This window comes from Ictidomys tridecemlineatus, chromosome 1 (genome assembly GCF_052094955.1).
Source record: "Ictidomys tridecemlineatus isolate mIctTri1 chromosome 1, mIctTri1.hap1, whole genome shotgun sequence".
NCBI lineage: Eukaryota > Metazoa > Chordata > Mammalia > Rodentia > Sciuridae > Ictidomys > Ictidomys tridecemlineatus.
Window position 1 is genome coordinate 52,898,815 of NC_135477.1, and position 24,428 is coordinate 52,923,242.

Below are 24,428 nucleotides of genomic sequence, written 5' to 3' on the forward strand. Positions count from 1 at the left end.
TTCTTACTGATCCTTAAACTGAGTCCAAGTCAAGCAACGGGAATTCAGGGTTAACTTAATGTTCGCAGTGTTAATTTGAACTGTTCTAACATTATATAATATATATATGAATAAGGATTCCTGAATTAATTATAGACAATTAGCCTTGCTTCCTGAGAGTCTTTTTAAGCACCCAGCAACTCATAAGGAGGACTCAGGAGAACATATGGGCATTTTTCTTCTGAGCCCTAACAAACATCCAACTCCTCAAAATTCTCTATTCACCTCATATTTATTCCCAGAGATAAACTTATCTGCATTGAGTCAGGTCCACAATAAAGAATGATTTTAACAGGGAAACAAATTTCCTCACCTATTCTCCATGATTTCCCTGACAGCAGCAATACTTGGTCCTGCCCCAAGGTGTGTATAATATGGGCCTTTGTCTTTTTGTATACCTCGATCTGCGGAAGGAATAAGATTATTAGACCCAGAGCCTTACAAAATTTCATAGGGGCAAGGAGCTCTTTTACTATTTTTGCTTTGTTTTTGTTTTAATTCAGAACCATGAATCTTTTCAAGATCTTAGTCAGCGAGGTTTTCCTGCTCCTAATGTTCTTTCTTTCTTTCTTTTTTAAACCATCAGAGGATGGGGTGGGTCATTTTTATTATCTGATCTCCTCCTTTAAAAAAAAAAAATTATAACTAAGGCACAAATTAAAACTTATCCAAGACTGATAGGTCTGAGAAGCTTGACCTCAATTCCTTTTAAAATTGAGCCTATCAATTTCCCTACTAAGAACTTATCTTACTTCACACACAATTATGTATTTAGATTGGAAATATACAAGAATGGGGCTGGGGATGTGGCTCAAGCGGTAGCGCGCTTGCCTGGCATGCGTGCGGCCCGGGTTCGATCCTCAGCACCACATACAAACAAAGATGTTGTGTCCGCCGAGAACTAAAAAATAAATATTAAAATTCTCTCTCTCTCTCTCTACCTCTAAAAAAAAAAATATATATATATATACAAGAATGTTCCTTGCTACAATTACCAATAGTATCAAAAAAGGGAACCAACCTTAACAAAAATCCCAGCAAATGATAAGTTAAATAAATCATAGGAAGTTTATATAGAATATAATAAAGTTACTGAAAAATAATATGTATAAACATTTTAAAAAGCTAAAAAAATTTTAAAAGCTATAAAATTAAAACAGCAAGTTGCAAAGTGGTGCTTTGAAAAACCTACATTCAAACCAGAGACAAAATAAAAATCAGCAATAATGTTTATTCATATAGAAAAGTATAACAGGGATTTTTTTTCTCAGAGAACAGAAAAAGATATTTACATACTTCTGATTTAAAATCATGTATAACTAGAATCACTGGGGAATATCTGCATCTTTGATTTGTGTGTTAGTCCTGCACAGTAGCACTAATATCCAGTGAATAGCTCCACAGGCTGAGACAGGAGGAGGATCCAGAGTTCAAAGCCAGCCTCAGCAATGGCAAGGTGCTAAGAAATGCAGTGAAACCTTGTCCTTTTTTTTTCTTTTAATATTTATTTTTTTGTTGGATACAATACCATTATTTATTTTTATGTAGTGCTGAGGATCGAACCCAGGGCCTTGCAAGGGCTAGATGAGTGCTCTACCACTGAGCCACAACCCCAGTCTCCCCCGAAACCCTGTTTTTAAATAAAATACAAAATAGTACTGGGGATATGGCTCAGTGGTTGAGTGCCCCTGAGTTCAATCTCCTGCCCCCCCAAAAAAACTAGAAACTTGGCCCAAATTTGTTGTAGATAGGGCATTAGCTAATGCTAGGTGCTCCCTCCAAAAAAATCAAATCCCACAATGCACAGGACAGCCTCCTGTGTTCTAAAATGCTGATAATTCGGGCTGGGATATAGCTCAGTGGTAGAGGGCTTGTTTAGATGCACAATGCCATGGGTTCAATCCCTAGTACCACCAAATAAATAATAGTGTTAAATTTGAGAAACACTAGATACCTATTACTACACTTCACTAGAAAATAATGCCCCTGAAGGAAAGCCATTACCCTGCCTTACTTGATGATCCTACTTGGTCATCCTACACGTGTGAGCACAGTACCCTCAGAGGTAAACGATTAGACATAGATGTGACAGTGTATACCATAGTTTAATACTTGGTTGTGACTGCTTACTTTGCATGAGGAAAGGGTCTTGAAAAAAGACCACCATCTATTAGAACCATCCATACAATTAAACAAGACTTGTACAGGTTATATATTGATTTTTTGAATTGCTGGCCTTTTTTTCCATTTGTAATTATACACAGAAACACATTCTTCCTCTTATTCTTTGGATTTTTGAAGAAAGAGACAGTAGAGATTATAAGAATGGGCTCTAGTTGACACTGCCTGTCTCCTAATCCCAGTTCAGTCACTTTCAAATTGTGAATATCTCTGGGTCCCAAATTTCCTCATTTGTAAAATAGTAAAAATTGATAATAAGTATTCTCTATGCAAGAATGTTGTGAATTTTAGAAGACATGGCATAGAACCAGACTCATAGTAGGAGCTACAGATGGTGAACCATTTACCACTGTTAAACTATTCTCTTTCCTTAGTATAAGAATCTCTCTTAGTTTCAGCCAGGCATGCCTATAATACCAGCACTTTGGGAGGCTGAGGCAGGAGGGTCCGGAGTTCAAAGACAGCCTCAGCAATTTAGGGGGGCCCTAAGCAACTCATCCAGACCCTGTCTCTAAATAGAATATAAAAAAGGGCTGAAGATATGGCCAAGGGGCTGAGTGCCACTGGGTTCAATCCCTGGCAATGAATGAAGACATCTATGTTTCAGTTCAACTCTTCAGACTGTGCAGTGCTTCCCAGAAGAGGGTACCCTGGCACAAGGTTGTAAACCCAGTAGCCATCTATAAATGAGTCACATGTCCAGCCCTTTTTATTTTATATTTTGAGACAGGATCACAAAGTTGACAAGCCTGGCCTCAAATTTGTGATTCTCCTGCCTCAACTTCCCAGATTCCCTGAGATCACAGGGATGTACCATCATGTCCAACATTTGGGCCATAATTTAAGTGAGACTGTTTTAATAACTAAACCTATTTAGATGGAGTTCAAAACAAGTTCTTTCACAAATTCTGTCCTGTTACAATTCTATAATCACTGAAATAAGGGGTTTTAATGAGAAGATTAAGAAACTATAATGACATGATCTATTTAATCTCTTTTTTCCCCCCATCTATGATTACTGATTACTTTTTCTCTCCCTTTAGTACAGTAGATTGAAATCAGTGGTGCTTTACCACTGAGCTACAACCAAATCTCTGTGTATTTTGTGACAATGACTGGATAAATTGCCTGGCCTGAAACTTGAAATCCTCCTGCCTGAGACTCCTGATTCACTGGGATTACAAACACACATCACCACACCCAAGATCAATGGATTTATTATATTTGAGTGCTTACGTGAAATTTGAACACAGTGACTAATCAATGAGTCAAATTAAGCTTTCACATGATTCAAATACTAAGTATTTGATTCAAATACTAAGCAAATTTCTAAAGAACTACTGAAGAATCTTAACCCTAGCAAGACTTTTCTTAATTTTTTTTAAGTTGTAGATGGATACAATACCTTTATTTTGTTTATTTATTTTTTATGTCGTGCTGAGGATCAAATCCAGCACCTCAAAAATGCGAGGCAAGGGGAGGGGAGGGAGGATAGTAGGGGATAGGAAAGGTAGCAGAATACAACAATTACTAATTGGGCATTATGTAAAATTGTGGATGTATAACCGACGTGATTCTACAATCTGCATTTGGGGTAAAATTGGGAGTTCATAACCCACTTCAATCTAACCTATGAAATATGATATGTCAAGAGCTTTGTAATGTTGTGAACAACCAATAAAAAAAATAAAAAATTAAAAAAAAAGCGAGGCAAGCACTCCACTGCTGAGCCATGACCCCAGCCCTACACCAGGCCTTTTAACCACAGATAAAAGTAATTGTTAAGAACCATGTAGTGGGGCTGGGGATGTGGCTCAAGCGGTAGCGCACTTGCCTGGCATGCGTGCGGCTCGGGTTCGATCCTCAGTACCACATACCAACAAACAAAGATGTTGTATCCACCGAGAACTAAAAAATAAATATTAAAAAAAAACTCTCTCTCTCTCTCTCTCCTCTCTCACTCTCTCTTTAAATAAATTAATAAATACATTCTCTTTAAAAAAAAAAAAAAGAAGAAGAACCATGTAGTGGTGCATGCCTACAATCCCAGCAATTTGGGAGGCTGAAGCAGAAGGTGTTAAGTGGCCACCTGGGCAATTTAGTGAGACACTGTCCCACAACAGAAAATAAAATAAAATTTAAAAAATGAAGCTTGGTGTGGTGGCACATGCCTATAATCTCAGCAGCTCAGGGAGGCTAAGGCAGGAGGATGGCAAGTTCAAAGCCAGCCTTAGCAATTTAGCAAGGCCGTAAGCAACTTAGTGAGACTCTGTGAAAAAATAAAAAATTAAAAGGGCTGGAGATGTGGCTCAATGATAAGCATCATTACTAACAATGCCTAGTACTAATAAAAAAAATTATTAATTTCTCAATATTCTCTTTCAATGACTCCTCAGGCACAAAATATACTGTGACACCCCCCCCCCATTAGGACAAACTTATCCACTGAAATAGAAAACTAATATCTGCAGAATAAGTATTAAAATAGATTAAAACTCAAAAAGATTTATGAATTCTAGCAGTAACTAACATAAAAGAATTTCTTAATACATGGATACACATTTTCAATTGCAAAATAGAGAAGCAGTAGAACCTGGCTGAAAAAGAAATAAACCATTCTTAAGTGGATGAGACTTTGTATAGTTATTTGTTAAGTTCTATATATTCTCTGTATGCACCTACTAGCTAACCAGAAAAAGTTTTTAATGAAATCCTCTTAAGTCAAAATTCTTCTAAATATTGGGAGAACAATTAGTCTTTAATAAAGTATTAAAGAAATCCTTCTAAGGCTATGACACTAAACTTGAGACCTTTTTTTTTTTTGATGTTGTTCTGAGGAATCTAACCCAGAATCCTTTACCAACTTCCCAGACCTTTTTTATTTTGACATAGGGTCTCACTAAATTGCTGAGGCTGGCCTTGAACTTGTAATCCTCCTCTCTCACTCCCTGGGATTATAGGTCTGTGCCATCATGTCGAGCAACTTGAGACATTTGCTTGGAGAGAAAGTTTACCTTTACTTTTCTGCACTATGAGTTGAAATATCTGTCTTTTCTCAGCAGAATGGATTAAATGTCTAACAGAAAAATGGGTAGAGAATTATTTAGTCCACCTTACCTATGGGGGAAAGAATATTATTCAATGAATCAGACAGGATTCATTGAATCTGTCAGGATGTGTGACCATTTCTGCAGAAGAAAGAACACGTCTATACAAGCACTTACCAAGACAGTTGCAAGCCGGAGCTTCTGATTCTTTTGTTGCAGCCGCCAATTTTTTTGCAGGGTTACTAAGAAAGTTCACGGCATAATTAAAATTTGTCTGTACACTGTCTGCCAGTGAAAAATCTAATGTTTCAACACTAGATGAACAGACCGTCTCTTCAGTTTTGATAGAAACCACTCTAATTCCTCCTGAACTTCCTGCATTAACATTCCTGAGAATATGTGCAGGGTCTGGTAAGGGTGTCTCATAACAGACACCAGGCAATGTTGTCAGTCTCTGATGCACAAGATGCTCTTGAATATCTTCTTGAAACCGTGTTTGGTCATCAATAGCCATCACATTAGCACACTGGTTAGGTGGAAAGGAGGCCTGGGGCACAAGATGAGCTTTCTGATTGACATTCACTGTTGACTGTACCTGAGAATTACAAGCTTTGTCTGTAAACTGCTGCCCATCAGATTCTGTTTTGTTAGGAAATAATGGGAGAGAATCCAATGGTTCAACCTTCATCATTTTTTGCTGTACTGATTCAGTGTCTCTCTCAAATTTTATCTGAGTGAGTGGAGGAAATAATTTTTTCTGATGTAGGGATAAACTGGCTTGAGTCAGTGGTTTGAGTACTTTCCCAAAATGAGGAATTTTCCCCAGCAGAATAGGAAAATCATGTGACCCAAATTGACCAAATCTTTGAAATTTGGATGCTACCCAAATATCATGTAACTTACTATATTCATAGGACAACTGCTCCTGCTGCTTCTGCTTGTTTTCTTGACAGTTTATAGCTAAAGGCCTCTTTTTCCGACGATCTTTTGATGGGATAGATTTTGTCTTTTTCTGGGTTGTGTTCTTTCGCTTTGGTAACGATGGAGCTTGATTATTTTGCACACTTGGTGGTGGTTTCTGTTGAATTGTGCCCTTCTCCTGACTAATTTTTTGCTGCACATTATATGGAACAATGCTTGTTGGGGTACTTTCAATATTCTTTTCCTCTGGTTTTACATAGTTGAAATTAATGATTGATGCAAGTTGTGTTAATTGTGTTGCAACATCTTCTTCAATTTGACTGTAGGATACATCTTGACTTGATGGATCACCTTTTGAATTTAAACTTTTATTACTGTCCAATAACTGGTTAGATTGCTCCAATTTATTACTTCTTGGCGACAAGTGAGGCAAGTCATTAAGACTAGTTCTGCCTTCCAATGCACTTTTATTGGTATCAATATTAGATGAATTTGATTTTGGGGAAAAAAGGGAGTCTGAATTTGATACTTTTGAATGTTCATGTGGTTCTTCAGATGCTTGGTTCGTGGCTGAGCTGTGCTGTGACTTGGACATGGTATTTTGGCCATTGAACACTACTGTGTTGCAAGAACTTTCCTTTTGGAGAGGTGGACAGTTATGAAGGGCTGGTGAGTTTGGGTCATGGAGGTCTTTTGTTACAGAATAGAGGATAACTTTGTAACTATTACGGAAACAAGGTGTTGTCTGATCTGTTTCTTCATCCTTCTCTGACTTCGATGGTGAAGAATTCTCTGATGGGGTTCCTGACAGTTGTGTGAGGGCCTCTATGGCGACCAATTGTTCTATAGTTAAATTCCTATCTTGCATCATGGATAAAATACATGATGTAACTGGAGACCCATCTTTTGTTTCTTTACTTGGTATGTTCTCAGGAGGTTTTGGTTGATCTCCTTCATTGTGTGCATTAGTATGACTATTTAAGTTTGCAGAATTTTCAACGAGTATGCAGTTAAAGCCAGGCTGTGAGAAGGGTAACATGTGACTCTTCCCCTTGAGATGACCACCACTTGCACTAGAAGGAATAGAGCTCATGGCATTGTTATGATTGGCAGTATCTTTCAAAAATTTACAGGGATTGTTTTCCAATGACTTATCAAATTCTTCAATATTAAATTTGTTAAATGACACATTTGTTTCACTTGGTAAACACTGTACATTTGTAATGCCATTACTTATTGTTGGTACAAACAACTTAGGAGGTTTAATTTCTTCCTTATCATCATCAGAGTTTTTTGATTTTTCAGCCTCTGTTACACTTTCTCCATTGACCTGATCTGTTAAATGTATTTTCTTATTTTGTGTCCACCTGTCCACCTTGATACCTGTCATGCTTTCTTCATTTTTAGTTACATTTTCAAGGGGATGTCTGTTCAATTCCAAACTGTTTTCTTCCCCATAACCACATCTGCTGTATTCCATGGATTCTGACTTGGGGCCATTTACTGATTTGTTGTCAAAATCTACCTGTAAAATAAATACAGAAATTACCCGTATTAACTACTTAAATATCAAAGTTACAGCAAAAGGAACTTTATAATTTAATATCAACGAAATGTGAAGTCTCTATGGATATAACCTAAAAGATTATTATTTCTGCCTTTCATACATTCAGATAAGTCATAAAATACCAAAAAGTAGAATACAGGATGAGAGAAAAAAAAATTAGAAACTATCATACTATCATGCAGATTAATGTCAAAACTTCATGTCTCTTTTCTTTTCTCTTTTTGGTACCATGGATTAAACCCAGAGGCACTTAACAACTGAGCCGAATCTCAATCCCTTTTTATTTTCAATTTTCAGACAGAGTCTCAAATGGTTGTTGTCCTCAACAAATCTTTGTTACTTTGAACTTTCAAACCTCCTGCCTCAATCTCCTGAGGTGCTGGGATTCTAGGTATGTGCTACCACACACTGCTCAAAATCACATGTTTTTTAAACAAACATCCATTCCTTTTTCCATATGTAGTTATAAAATATTTAATATTGGCTTCATTCAATGGGCAATATCAATCATTTAAATGCTAATTGAATTGACAAAAACCTTACATACAAAAACAATACAAATCCTAATTGTTGAATTTTCACAAAATGAATAGTGATGTACCCAGTTCTTAAGCAAGAAACTCCTCTGTCCTGTCTTCAATCAGCCTTCAACAGATAAATATTGTCCAGATAAGTAAGATCATAGACTTCTTTCTTTTCTTTCTTGGTACTGGGGAGTGAAACACGGATTCTTTGACTCTGAATTACACCCCTTTCCTTTTCATTCTGTATTCTGAGACAGGGTCTCACTAAGTTGCTTAGGACCTCATTAAATTGCTGAGGCTGGCCTTGAACTGGAGATCGTCCTACCTCAACCTCCCAAACTTCTGGGATTACAAGCATGTGCCACTGAACCCAGCACATCATAGATTTCTTATGCTTATTTTCAAAGTTTACATTACGCTTTTGAGATACATCTACCTTGTTATATTCTCACTACCGTAATTTCTACACTAACAATTTATTACTCAATACAACATACATAAACTATTTAGCATTTCAGAAACCCTGAGTTCCATATTCAGCAATGTAAAATAAATTTTTAAAAAATTAACCACTGAGCAAATGCACTGTGTAGTTGATAAATTAACAGACTTGGGTATATCTAGAGTTAAAAATATCTGGGGTTTTTTGGTATATGTGGTATTACAGATTGAACCACCATGCCTAGCAAAAGTTATCTCTTTCTCAATACTAGAGGAAATTTTGATTCCAACTTCATAGAATACAAGATTATATATATATATATATATATGAATTCTAGTCCAAATAAGCATCAAACACAAACATACACACACAGAGGTACTGGGTATTGAACTCAGAGGCACTTTACCACTGAGGCATATCAAAGCCCTTCTTATTTTTTGTTTTTAGATAGGGTCTCACTAAGGCTAGCTTTGAACTTGTGATCTTCCTGCCTCAGCCTTCCAGAGTCAATGGGATTACTGGCATGCACCACTGCTCCAAGCACTACAATTGTTTTGAAACAAAGGTATTTGTTAAAAAGGAAAGAGGTTTCAGGATAAACAGATGGTCAGTTTGCCAAAATAGACATGGCTTATATCAGAGTTCGGAAAACTTTTCCTGTCAAGGATAGAGAATAAACATTTTGGACTTTATAGCCTATACATCTCCATTACAACTACTCCTGTTATAATGGGGGGAAAAATAGCCAGATAATTTGGGAGAAAAAAAAAATGTGGCTCTATTCCAGTAAAACTACTTATGGAAATAAAAATGTGAATTTCGTGTAAAATTTACAACACCTACAAACACAAAGATGAGTAAGGAAAGATAGTCCTCCGCAATACATATAAAATTAATAGGCTGAGGATATAGCTCAGTGGTAAGAGTACTTGGCTGGCACACTAGATAAGACCCTGGCTTTGATCACCAACTCAAGGTGGTAGGGGTAGCATGGGGTTTGACACCTACAAGGTAACAGTAATCAAATAAACAAGTGCAGTTTGATGTTATCATCCCTTTTCTTGTGAGACCCATGAACATTTATCTAGCCCAGATGAAACACCAGTAAGATAAAACCAAAAATGCTAACACTACTTATATCACTGGAAAATGGAACTGAAAATGGGGAGTTTCATTTTTCTTTTTTACAGATATGCATATCTAAGTACACTGAGGATACATTGCCCAACAATGATATATTGAAGTCCTTTTAAGAATTATGTACCAGAAGATCTTCATAACAAATTCATATTAATTAATGAGCTTAATTAAAAACAGCAGAACTTTGTTACTAAGTTTATTCCATCACTTTAAAACACTAGGTGCCATAGATCTGTAAATATGTGAAAACATGCCTTGACACAGCCATCTATTAAAGTAAGACTTAGAAAACAGTTTTTTGAGCAGGTTGCTATGGCACAGGAGCTACAGGAAGTTGAGGGACAAGGACCCCAAGTTTAAGGCCAGCCCAAACAATCTAGCAAGGCCCTAGGCCCCACAAACAAAAATGGCTGGGGAAGCAGCTTCATGTTAAAGCATCCCTGGATTCAATATCTTATGATATACACAAAATAAGTAAGTAATACATACATAGAAAACAGGCCGGTGGATTCCATTTTGGTGGAAGCCAATTATATTTCCTTTTTCTGTTTTCTCAAAAGCAACCACTGAATTACAAAAGCATTCTATTAAATGTGTGTGCATGTGTGTACTTACATGGTTAATCTTTTTCTGATACCTGCTGTTTATATTGCAACTGGGTGCCTATGATATCTCTGTAGGGTGGGGAATTCAAGTTCAGGTGTGGTCAGGTTAATAATCTAGGCCTGGCATGATAACTCAATCCCAGTGATTGGAAGGCTGAGGCAGGAGGGATCTCAAAGTTTGAGATGTTGACAATTTATGGAGACCTTGTCTTCAAATTAAAGACAAAACAAAAACAACAAAGGAGAGGACTGTGGTTGTAGCTTAGTGATAAAGAGTGTTTGCCTAGCATGTACAAGGCCCCAATACCACAAGAAAAAAATAGTTAATTATGGAAAAATAATTTTGAAAGGAAGACTCAGTGTAGCTGAGTGGTAGAGAACTTCTACAACATACATGAGGACCTGAGTTCAATCCTGAGTACCAGAAACAAAAATAAAACAAAACAAAAGAAGTAAAACTATTTATTGGCAGTGACAGGATGAAACCCAGGGCCTCATGCACACTACATGAGCACTCTAACACTGAACTACATCTCAAGTTCCTGAGTTTTGCAATTTATCCTGTAACATAACAATTTCAAATTTGAAGATTTATTGTACTGTTAAAATTGTACATAATGACAGTGTATTTTATTTTATTATTGGTTATTCAAAACATTACGAAGATTGCAGAATCACATCGGTTACACATCCTCATTTTTACATAGTGCCATAATAGTAACCTTTCCTATCCTCTACTATCCCCCCTCCCCTCCCCTCCCATCTTCTCTCTACCCCATCTACTATAATTCATTTCTCTCCTTATTTTTTCCCATTCCTCTCACAACCTCTTATATGTAATTTTGTATAACAATGAGGGTCTCCTTCCATTTCCATGCAATTTCCCTTTTCTCTCCCTTTCCCTCCCACCTCATGACTCTGTTTAATCTTTTCCTCCTGCTCTTCCTCCCTGCTTTGTTCTTAGTTGCTCTCATTATATCAAAGAAGACATTTGGCATTTGTTTTTTAGTGATTGCCTAGCTTCACTTAGCATAATCTGCTCTAATGCCATCCATTTCCCTGCAAATTCCATGATTTTGTCATTTCTTAGTGCTGCATAGTACTCCATTGTGTATAAATGCCACATTTTTTTTTTATCCATTCATCTATTGAGGGGCACCGGGGTTGGTTCCACAGTCTAGCTATTGTGAATTGTGCTGCTATGAACATCGATGTGGCAGTATCACTGTAGTACGCTATTTGACAGTGTATTTTATATAAATAAAATACATGTAAAAGCATTTTATATATATACATGTACATAATGTTTTGAAGGTTATTATAACAAACGATTAAATATATCCAAATGTTCATTTATAAGAAGTATATTGTGATGCCTACATAGTACTATGTAGCCACAAAAGAGTAAAAATATTTCCATTGCTATGGGCTGGGGTTGTGGCTCAGAGGTAGAGCACTTGCCTAGCAAGTGGGTTTGATCCTTAGCACCACACAAAAATAATGGCTGGGGTTGTACCACAGTGATAGAGGGCTTGATGTTAGATACTGTAAAAAAAGGAAAAAGTGAGTCTGGTAGGGGAAGGAGGAGCAGCATGGGAGTGAACACTTGATTAGCAAGCTAGGGTCATAGGGTTCAATTCTCAGCACCAAAAATAAATAGAACATAGAGCCTGTGTAGTAGAAAAAAATAAAAAGGAAGGGCTGGGGATATAGCTCAGTTAATTGGTACAGTGCTTGCCTCCCAGGCAAAAGGACCTGGGTTCAATCCCCAGCACCCCCCCCACACACACACACAGAAGAAACTAATTATTACATAGTATGCAGAGAAAAAAGAAAAAGAAATACTAGTTGTCATGCTGACAGTAGGAAGGTTAGAAGCAAGAATACATTAGAAAAATACATACTTTTAGTTGTAGTTGGACACAATATGGTTTATTTTTATATATTTTTATGTGGTGCTGAGGATTGAACCCACTTGCTAGGCAAGTGCTAGGTGAGCGCTCTACCACTGAGCCACAACCCCAGCCCAGAAGCAAGAGTTTTCCATTTTTATTTCTTTTCTTTTTGGTAGTACTGGGAAATTGAACCCAGAGGCATGCTAGGACAGAGCTACACTCACAACCCTGTTTAATACTGAAATAGAGCTTTCTAAGAAAACCAAATTTAAAAGCAAAGGAAAGCTGCTGTGGTGGAGCATGCCTTTACTCCCAAGAACTCTGGAGGCTGAGGCAGGATGATGCAAGTTCAAGGACAGTCTCCCTAATTTAGCAAAGCCCTAAGAAATTTACCTAAATAAATAAAAAGGGCTGGGAACATAGCTCAACAAGCTTCACTGGGCTACATTCCCAATACCCACAGCTCAGGCCCCCAAAAGGCAAAGGAAAGATTAAGCAGGTACCCAAAGGGTTACCTAAAGATTCTAAAATGAGAAGAATTCTAAAATGAATACGTGGCTCCAAAGGCTCTAGCAGAAGAATCACAAATCCAAGGTTAGTCTCTGAAACTTACTAAAAGCCCGGCTCAAAAAAACTAAATAAATAAACTGGCTGCAGTGTTGCACATCTATAATCACAGTGACTGGGGAGGCTGAGGTAAGAGGATGGACTCAAAGTTCACTGCTGGGCCCAGCAACTTAGCATGTCCAAAGCATCTTAATGAGACACTTGTCTCAAAATAAAAAAATAAAAAGGGATGGGGATGTGGCAAAGCACTCCTGGGTTCAATCTCCAGTACCAAAAATACAAAATGAACGTCTAAGGCAAAACCAAAACCAAAACTATCTTTCAAACTAAACCTGCAAAAAAGATAGCTCATTTTCCATGATCAATTCCAGCCACTTACTTTAGCAACTTTTCTCATCCCAATATTCTTCCATCTCTCTCTACTCTGTCCATAATCAGCAGCTGAACCCACTTAGTTGGAGTCAAAGTAAAGTACAGGATCTTCACTCACCCCACCTTCTGTGACTTTTCTATGCCTGGACCTTCTGGGAGCTATAGTGGAGACTAGATAAGTTTCCCACTTCCCCTTCACTACAGGCTTCTTTTTTATTCTAATTTTTCATGGCAACACCCAACAAAAACTCCACCCTAATCTAGCCACCCAATCTTTAAATCCAAAGTCCTTTATTAACTCAAGGGTGGAGTGAAGGGAGGCTGAAAGAGGGGCAGTATGTTAATAGAGAAAAAGGGTTCTAAAGCATAGACAGTGTAAATTGAAATATTGATTCAAAATCTAGAAATCACTAAACTTCATGCGGACCTCGGTCTCCTTTCTTTGGGACTATGGGCCATCACTGCATTTCAAAAAGACAATAAATAAATAAATAAATAAATAAATAAATAAATAAATAAATAAATAACCACTTAAGAACCTAAATCTGTGCTGGGGATGTGGCTCAAGCTCGCCTGGCATGTTTGCAGTCCAGGTTGGATCCTCAGCACCACATACAAAGATGTTGTGTCCTCTGAAAACTAAAAAATAAATATTAAAAAAATTCTCTCTCTCTTTCTCTCTCTCTCTCTTAAAAAAAAAAGAACCTAAATCTGCACACAACTTTGGCAATCATCCTAGCATCTTCCCTTTTTATTCAAATATCTTAAACTATTCTACAGCATATTTTGCAATGATTTTCTCAATTGTCAAAGTCCTTAGATACTATAGACTTGGTCTTTATAGAATAAAAAACCCTAAAGCCTTGGTGTTCCCTAGAGCTTCACCCACACTTCAGGTCCCCTATGTAGGTGGGTTTTCTCCAGCCTACCCCTAGAGGACTCCAAAGTGAAGTCTAATCCTTTTTATTCTTCTGTCTTCTCAAGATCAGTTTCACCCATTTGCAAGGTTAACAGCCCTCTGCAGCATTCCCTGTGTTAATCTTTCCACCTTTTTAATGCCTTAACTGTTCCATTATACATATGATTTTTTTCATTCTTTCTATTTATTACTTGATTTTTCTTTTCTTTTTTTTTTAGATAAGTCTAGATAAATCCCACAGGTTGGCCCTGAACTTGAAATTCTCCAGCCATAGTCACTTGACCTGTTACATATATATATTTAAGAATATATACAAAAAAAAAAAAAAAGAAAAACAAAACAAACAAAAAAAAAAGAATATAGGTTTAGCTGGAATCAAACAAGCCTTGAGTACCCTCCCAGTTTCATGCTTTATACCCATATATGCTAGAGCAAATCCTTGCTCCAGGTTGTTGGTTTTTTTCCCCCTTTTTGTTGAGAAGGGGGAGGTGGGTGGATACAAGGGATTGAACTTAGGGGTGCTTTACCACTGAGCCACTGCCCCAGCATTTTTATTTTGAGACAGGGTCTCACTAAGTTACAAGGGCCTCACTAAATTGCTGAGGCTGATTTTGAACTTGTGATCCTCCTGCCTCAGCCTCCTGAGTTGCTGGGATTATAGGCCTGTGCACTATGCCTGGTATCCAATTTTTGTTTTGAATATAGCCCTTGATGCTCTGTCACTGCAATTTATTTTTAAAATGGACATTTATTTCTCTTCCTCTCTCCCTGCTCCTCCTTATTGTCTAATCTCTCCCACTCTCCAATCTCAGGAGAAACTCCATAACCATTCTTCTTCACCCTAGGCAGAGTTATCTGTCCTTGAGCATACTCCTACCCCAAGGAACAAGTAATTTAGACTTTGGGGATGGTATCAGAAGATCACTGACAGGACTATCACCCAAATTAACAAGTGAATTACAACTTCAGGCTAGAGAAGACTTGGAATATAGCCCTTGAATGATCTCTCTAAAATCCCCCCCAGTTCCTGTGGATGGGCAGAACCACTGCTTTAGGAAAAGCAACAAACCTTTTTCCTTTTTCTCAAAACCCTGTCCTCATTATTGGATTGGCATGGGGACAAGGACAGACCTTTCTGCAATCCTAATATAAAGAAGACTCACCTAATGGTACATGCCTATAATCCCAGCAGTTTGGGAGATTGAGGCAGGAGGATAGCAAGTGTGAAGACACTCTGCGCAACTTAGTGTGTCCCTGTCTGAATATGATAATAAAAAGGTCTGGAGATGTAGGTCAGTGGTAGAGTGACCCTGGGTTCAATCCGCAGTACCACAAAAATACATAAATAAAAATAAAAGGGGCTGCAGTTGTGGTTCAGTGATAGAGTGCTTGCCTAGCATGTGGAGGCAAGGGTTCAATTCTCAGTAATGAACATAAATAAATAAAAACAAAGATCCATTGACCCCCCCCCAAAAAAAGCAACAATGCAGGAGAACAATTACAAGTTCAATTTGGTACTAATTAACAAAGTTTAAGATTACAATGAACACTTAGAACAACATAATTTTTTTTAGTGGCTTCTTAGATTATGGGAATTATTGTTCTGAACTCAATGCCCTTTTTTTCCTTTCTTTTTTTTGGTAGTGCTGGGGATTAAACCATGGCCTTGTGCCTGTGAGGCAAGCACTCTACCAACTGAGCTATATACCCAGTCCTCAATGCTTTTTAATTCAACTGTTTGTAAAAGTACATTAATTCTGAGTAGTGGCACCATAGCACGGCTCATCAAAATACTGGCACCTTATATCGAAAGTCAATATATTCAGAGAGAGTACATACCAAGTTATTCAGGAAAGTCAGCAAGTTTAGAAGCCCATATGGACATTGATCCTGGAGGAGGTAGTAAAAGGTCAAGTTTTTCTTGGACTATAACCCTCATTATTTCTGGATATCCCTCATGTTTTATCTTTTTCCTAAAATTTTCAATTTATAATTAGGAGATATTTGTATTTAAAGATGTAATAGTAGAAGCAAACAGTAAACAAATTAAAACAACTACATATTCCATGGGCTGGGGATATGGCTCAAGTGGTATCGCGCTAGCCTGGCATGCACCAGGCGCTGGGTTCAATCATCAGCATCACATAAAAGTAAAGATGTTGTGTCCACCAAAAACTAAAAAAAATAAATATTAAAAAATTCTCTCTGTCTCTTAAAAAAAAAAAAACTACATATTCCAGATTACCTAACTCAGTGACAAAATTTCAATCTCACTAGTTTTACAAATGCAACTTATATAGACTCACCATAAAAGGCAAATTCCCAAGACCCAGTTTATTATTGTTGTTGTTATTATTATTATTATTTTTAAAGAAAATCTTGGTACGTCGCCCAAACTGGTCTTTAACTCCAGGCCTCATGTGATCCTCCTGCTTTTAGCCTCCCAAACTAGCTAGGATTATATAGATATACATTGGTATAGGTATAAATAACACCAGCCCCAACCTCCATATTTTGTTTTCTTTAATTTTGCATTTTTAGAGATCAAACCCAGGGCATCCCTCATGCTAGGGAAGTGCTGTATTACCGAGCTATCCTCACCCATCCTGAAGACCCTGTGTTTAAAAATATACCTGCACACCTTCTTAAGATTTCCAGAAATCCATTCCCAGACAAATCCTGTTTTCCACTAAGGTTTGGTCTCTATCTCTCCTGTCTGGAATGCTCCCAAGATTAAAGATAATGTTCCTGGACCTTGCCTAACTCCATCCAAAAGGTCATTAGATAAGGAGTTAATTCTTAAACAAGGCATCAAAGAAAGGTTTGGACTTTCCATAATGCCCACAGGACCTTGAGTCTATAGCCAGCCACCTTCTCCTTAAAATCAACTTTCTCCTTAAAGAGAAAAATAATGTCCATTTCTATCTTGGCTTTCTAAGAACATAGGCTCCATCAGCACTTGGCTGGTGATGATGTTCGCAGAGGTGTTTACATAGAAAAGAAAAATCAGAGCCAAAGTTTTGAGATCTATAAATCTTCCTTTCCTGGCTTCATTCTTACAGAGTATAAGAAACTCAAGTCTTATCTATCTTAAGCAAACAAAACTTTTTTTTTTCTTTAAACAAACTTTTTCTTTGGAAGCTCAGTGACACACGCAATTGATCACTTCTACTGGGGGGGCTAAGACAGGAGGATGGTAAGTTTGAGGCCAGCATAACTTTCCAATAAAAATTAGTCCCCACACTATTCAACTACATCATTTGATAATTAATCATCTCCAAATAATTCTGTAATGACTATCTGTCCATAGAGCTTAATAATAATCCACTATAATTAGATATTTTTCCTCACCACTATATTGAAACTGCTCAAGGTTCACCAGTGTCCTGGGGTGACAAATTTAATGAACTTTCAGATTTTAGAAAACCAGATTTTAAAACAGCCCCCAAATGGTCCCCTTTGTTGACATGCCTGACCCCCACCACTACCTCTACTCAAGTAGTAAATATTGGAATCTGAGCTGGGGATGTGGCTCAAGCGGTAGCGCACTCGCCTGGCATGTGTGCGGCCCAGGTTCGATCCTCAGCACCACATACAAACAAAAGATGTTGTATCTGCCAAAAACTTAAAAATAAATATTAAAATTCTCTCTTGAAAAAAAAAAAGTATTGGAATCCAGGTGTGCTTTCCCAGTGAGCTACATTGTAATGTCTTTTTATTTTTTGAGACAGGGCCTTACTAAATTGCTGTGGCTGGCCTTGAATTTAAGATTCTCCTTCCTTAACCTCCTAAAAAGCTAAAATTTCTGGATGGTGCCAGCCCAGAATGCCATGCTTCCTCCAGTTTGGACGAGAGGTAAAAACACCATAAAGATTCCAAAACTAGGTAGGCGAGTGGGCATGTGGCTCAGTGATGGAGTCCTGGCTTGGCATGTTTGAAGCGCTGGGTAGGAAGGTAAGTAGAAATGTAGGTAGATTAAGACAGAGGGAGGGGGGCTGGGGATGTGGCTCAAGCGGTGGCGCGCTCGCCTGGCATGCGTGCGGCCCGGGTTCGATCCTCAGCAGCACCACATGCCAACAAAGATGTTGTGTCCGCCAAGAACTAAGAAAAAATAAATAAATGTTAAGATTCTCTCTCTCTCTCTCTGTCCCCCTCTCTCTCACTCTCTCTTTAAAAAAAAAAAAAAAAGACAGAGGGTTAAAAAGATAAAGAAGAAGAAAGAGTGAAGCTGGGAAGGAAGGAAGGGGGAGGGAGGAAGGAAGGAAAGAAAAATAAAAATTTGAACAGGTAAGGTAACTTCAAGAACCACCATTCCCCAGAGCAAAGCAAGCAAGCCCTAAATTGCAAATTTTACAAACTTGCCACCTCAGTATCCCCACACCAGCTCCTCCCAACATTCTTGCTGAATGCTCCCTGGCTATTTTAAGTAGCTTATTGGAAGGAATAACTTCAACCTAGAATGCCCTTTATTTAGCCTTTAAACCCTCCCTCCTCTAATCAGCCCCAAATGGCCCTATTCATCTCTCCAGAACTGGACAAAAGGTGACCAGAGAACTCTGTCATTTCTTAACCAGGCTCACTCAGATAAAACTAAACATTTCTTCCTTTACTATTTCTACACAGATCTTTATCAAATCAATTGAGTACACTTACTTGTATGCAATGCCTTTTCCACAATCTGGACTTTAGTCCCTAGAGGGCAAGCCTTGGTGGTTGTCCTCTAGGCTCCAAATTGTTTTATTTGGGGTCTAAGAGGATATTAGAAAATAGAATGGAATCCCAATAATGGCAAGATTGTGTGGAAAGCTCTTTTTTTTTTTTTAATATTTATTTTTCAATTCTCGGCAGACACAACATCTTTGTTTGTATGTGGTGCTGAGGATTGAACCCGGGCCGCACGCATGCCAGGCCAGCGCGCTACCGCTTAAGCCACATCCCCAGCCCGTGTGGAAAGCTCTTATCAGTAAGAAATTTAACATTAAAGATGTTACTTTGTACTTTCCAAAGGCTCATACATACAAATGACAATTGCTGACTTGAGATAATGGATACAGTAATGTTTATTATAGGATTCTTTAGATCTGTTTGGAAATTTTTTAATAAAAAACTGGATGTTTACTTTATTTTAATTTTATTATTATTTTTTCATACTAGGGATTAAACCCAGAGGTACTTTACTGCTGAACTGCATCCTCAGACCTTTTATTTTGGGACAGGGTCTCACAATGTTGCTGAGGGTCTCCCTAAATTGCTCAAATCTGCTATTCTTCTGCCTCAACCTTCTAAGTTTCTGGGGTTATAGGCATGTACCACTGTACCAGTTTTTATTTTAATTTTTAGGTGCTGAAGCTGATTTCCATTTTAAGCATGCATAAGTATATGCTCTACCACTGAGCAACATTGCCAAGCCTTGGAATTTATCTTAATAAACAAACAAACAAATAAATAAATAAATTGAGTTTAAATGGGGAAAACACATAGACCTTCCACAATGGCTCAAACAGGAATGTTTTTAAACTCTATATGAGTGTTCAAACATTTGTAACAAACATTGCATTCTTCACTTTGTTTTTTGTACTAGGGATTGAACCCAAAGAAACTTTACCACTCACTTTATCCACAGTCCTTTTTTTTGTTGTTTTTTAAGACAAAGCCTAGGGCTGGGGATGTGGCTCAAGGGGTAGTGCGCTCGCCTGGCATGCGTGTGGCCTGGGTTCGATCCTCAGCACCACATACAAACAAAGATGTTGTGTCCGCCAAAAACTAACTAACTAAATAAATAAATAAATAGATAGATATTAAATCAAAAAAAGAAAAAAAAGGACAAAGCCTGCCAAAATTGCCAAGACTAACCTCAAACTTAGGATCCTCCAGATTCAATCTCCCAAATTGCTGGGACTATAGGCATATGCCACCACCCACAGCAGTTCTAGTCTTTTATTGCCCCCTTCAAAAATGTCTCAAGACCTAAGCATTGGGCTAGGTGATTAACTCAGTGGTAGAGCAATCACCTCGTACATGTGACACACTGGGTCCCATCCTTAGCACCACATAAAAATAAATGAAACAGGGCTGGGTTTGTGACTCAGGGTAGAGTGCTTGCCTACAATGTGTGAGGCACTGAGTTGGATTCTCGGCACCGCATATAAATAAATGAATAAAATAAAGACTCATCAACATAAAAAATTTAAAAAAAAACAAATGTAATAAAAGTGTGGTATCCATCTACCACTTGGAGATGAGGGGTAGACATAAGGATCCCTAGGCTGACTCCGTCACCCACCATATTTGAGACAGTATACAACATCCTTCTCCATAACTAGGCCTCTGGTCTCTTTCTAACTAGGTGGCAGAAATTTGATACAATAGTCCTGTTTCACCTGGCTCCTTGGAACATTCCAATCATGAATATAGTTCTAGTCTGTTTTTTCCACCTTTTATTCCCCCAATAACTACAATTTTCATCTTATTGTCTCTTGTTATTATACCTAATCATTGAAAATATTTCCAGATTTAGACTACTTATTAATAAGAGTCTATGGACTGAATAAATATATTTGCTCATGATCTATTTGGTTTGCATTATAAGAACAAACATTTCGATACTAAGCAAGAATGAATGAATAAAGATACTATGGGCCCAGTGCAGTGGCGAAGGACTATAATCCAGCAGCTCTGGAGGCTGAGACAGGAAGATTCTGAGTTCAAAGCCAGCCTCAGCAAAGGTGAGGCACTAAGCAACTCAGTGAGACCCTGTCTCTAAATAAAATACAAAATAGGGTTGGGAATGTGACTCAGTGTTCGAGTGCCCCTGAGTTCAAAATCAGTACCCCCTCCTCAAAAAAAGATACTATGGTATGTCTACCCTGTAGGATTCCATGCAGCCAATCAAAATACAGTGTACTAAAATGGCAAATAGTCCAATCAAATCGTGAAAATAGAAAGATGAAAAAATGTATGGAAAACAACTTCTGTGTTTGCAGAAGAAGAGGTGAGGATTGGTATATACCTAAATGTACACCTAATATATGAAAAGACACAGAAGACACTGGTTATTGGGTGACTACAAGGAAGGACAGAAGTGGAGGAAAAAGCAGTATTTTCAATTTTCAGCACTTTTCTATTTTTTTCAACTGGTATCTGGTCCTATTATAAAGACCTAATAAATTCTACAAGCATAAAAAGTTGTTACTAAATTCAGGAAATTATATCCACCAAATTCTTCCCATAGCTGGGCACAGTAGCATTTGTCTATAATCCCAGTGTCTCAGAGGCTGAGACAGGAGGATCATGAGGTCAAAGCCAGCCTCAGCAACTTAGAGAGCCCCTAAGCAACTTAGCAAAGTCCTGTGTCAAAATATAAGAAAGGGCTGGGGATGTGGCTCAATATTTAAGAACCACTGGGGATTCAATAACTAGAACAACAATGACCAAAAAAAAAAAAAAAAAAAAAAACCAAAAAACTTGCCATAGCTAGGTACAGGGATACCTGTAATCTGAGCAACTGTGGAAATTGAGGCAGGAGTATTGGAAGTTCAGGGCTGGCCTCAGCAATTTAGCAAAACCCTGAATCAAAATCAAAAACAAAAAGAGTTCAGTGGTAGAGCTTTCCTGGGCTCAATATCCAGATTAAATTTTCCATAAAAAGATGTTTGGTTATATTAATTATAATAATAATTAAAATAACATGATCATGTTTAAACTGTCATATTGACATAAAATAAGCGGAGTGGCAGAGCGCTTGTCTAGCACATGTGAGGGACTGGGTTCGATTCTTAGCACAACATAAAAATAAAGGCATGCTGCCCACTACAACTAACAAAAAAAATTTTTTTTAAATAAAAAAAATCTACAGCTGATATGCTGTCATGGTTCAAGTTTAAATTTTCAGAGGGGGCTGGGGATGTGGCTCAAGTGGTAGCACGCTCGCTTGGCATGCATGCGGCCCGGGTTCAATCCTCAGCACCACATACTAACAAAGATGTTGTGTCGGCTGATAACTAAAAAATTACTATTAAAAAAAATATTTCTTTCTCTCTCTCTCTCTCTCTATCTATCTATCTATCTATCTATCTCTCTTTTTCTACGTTTTTTTTTAATATTTATTTTCTAGTTCTCAGTGGACACAACATCTATGTTGGTATGTGGTGCTGAGGATCGAACCCGGGCCGCACGCATGCCAGGCAAGCGCGCTACCGCTTGAGCCACATCCCCAGCCCCTCTCTCACACTCTCTTAAAAAAACTTTTTTGTCAGAGGGCAATAACCAAACTTTAATATGTACACCCCTAAATATACTCTATCATTTACATTTCTCTGGGAAACTTTTGTTCATCCTTTGACTTTCATCTTCTTCCTTTTTTTCTTTTCTTTTTTTTCCCCCCACACTAGATATGGAACCCAGTGGTGCTTTTACCAGGAAGCTACATTCCTGATCCTTTTTATTTTCAGGTAAGGTTTCTATAAAATGCTGAGGGACGCTGGCCTCAAACCTATAAATCCTCCCGCCTAATCTTTTGAGCTGCTGGAACTATAGGTATGCACCACGATATTTAGCAATTAATTTTTTTGACCTTTATTTTATTGATTTGTATGTGGTGCTGAGGAGGATCAAACCCAGGACCCCACATGTGCCAGGCAAGGGCTCTATCTCTGAGCCACAACCCTGCCCCTTAAATTAAATTTTTTAAAAACACAATCTGCATCTTTTTTTCTCTCTAGTTCCCTACCCCCCACCTCTCTGTTTCTTTCTTTCCTGGAATTAGGGATTGAACATAGTACCTCATGAATGCCAGGCAAACTCTCTACCATAAAGCTACATCCACAGACATTCCATGCCCTTTTGTTTTGTTTGTTTATTTTTAGGTGGTGCTGAGGATCAAATATAGTACACCTCACAGGTGAGGGGCAAGTGCTCTGCCACTGAGCCATAACCCCAGCCCTTCCATGCCCTTTTAATTTATGTTATATCATTTAATTTACTTTATTTGGTACTGGGGATTGAACTAAGGGAGACACTACCACTGAGAAACATTCCCAAATCTTTTTTATGTCTTATTGTCTTATTGGAAAACGGGCTTTTCTAAATTGCTGAAACTGGTCTGAATCTTTAGATCTTTGTGGCTCAGTTTCCTGAGTAGCTTGGATTACAAATAAACACCGAAATCAAGCTTGCGTTATTTCTTTTAGATGTCCTGCATGTATTTACGTATTATTTTAAATTCACTTTCCTTTCTTTATTTAATTCCCTGGACCCCTCCACTTTTTTAAGTGTACTAGGTTAAATCCAGTGTCTCACTCCAGCCTTTAATAAAATTCACACTTCTTGAATTATCAGAATAACAATAAAAGTTGGATACAGTGGCTACACCCAAGTTACTCTGGAGGCTGAGGCAGGAGGAAATCAATTTCAGGACTAGCCTGGACAAATTGAGAGAACTTGTTTCAAAATAAAAAGTAAAAAGCTGGGGATATAGTTTGTGGGTAGAATACCTTGGATCCAATCTCCAGTATGGAAAAGGGGGTAGACCACAACAGGTTGAAATCAGAGTCCAAAAATCAAGAGTACAAAAACAATCAACAAGTTGGATACAGTGTTGCACACCTGTAATCTCAGAAATTCAGAAGGCCGAGGCAGTAAGAGCACAAAGTTGAGGCAGGCCTGAGCAATTTAATGTGACTCTGTCTCAAAATCAAAAATAAAAGGACTGAGGAGGCAGGCGTAGGGTAGTGGTGCACACTTATAATCCCAGTGGCTTGGGAGCCTCAACAACTTAGCAAGACCCTAAGCAACTCATCAACATCCTGTCTATATAAAATATAAAAATATAAAAATACAATATAAACAGGCTGGGAATGAAGCTCAGGGATTAAGCAACCCTGGGTTCAATCTCTGGTACCAAAAAAGAAAAATAAAACAAAACAAAAGCTGGCAATGCAGCCCAGTGGTATAGTACCTCTGGCCTCTATTGCCAGTTAAAAGAAAAATGTAGGTGCTGGGGATGTAACTGAGTGGCAGAAAGCTTGCTTAGTATGTTTGAGGCCCTGAGTTCAAACCCCAATATCACACACACATAAAGTCAGAAAGAAAAGAAAAGATGATATTATAAGAATATAATACAAGATCCATCTGTATGAGATGTGGGGAAGTGAACTGACCGTAACAAATTCAGGTTACAATGAAGGAAAAAGACTCTTATTAACAAGTATT

General features: G+C 37.9%; 1 protein-coding gene across 6 annotated transcripts in view; it reads right to left on the reverse strand.

Moving 5' to 3' along the window:
• Tet1 (tet methylcytosine dioxygenase 1) overlaps positions 1-24,428 on the reverse strand; it is a 137,324-nt gene that overhangs the window by 52,655 nt on the left and 60,241 nt on the right. For all 6 annotated transcript variants that reach the window (XM_078041215.1, XM_078041210.1, XM_078041206.1 and 3 more), the window contains 2 exons: positions 5,445-7,713; positions 353-443 (listed from right to left, as the gene is read on the reverse strand). In XM_078041215.1, the coding sequence (XP_077897341.1) occupies positions 353-443; positions 5,445-7,713 (2,360 nt within the window). The remainder of the gene's footprint in view (positions 1-352; positions 444-5,444; positions 7,714-24,428) is intronic.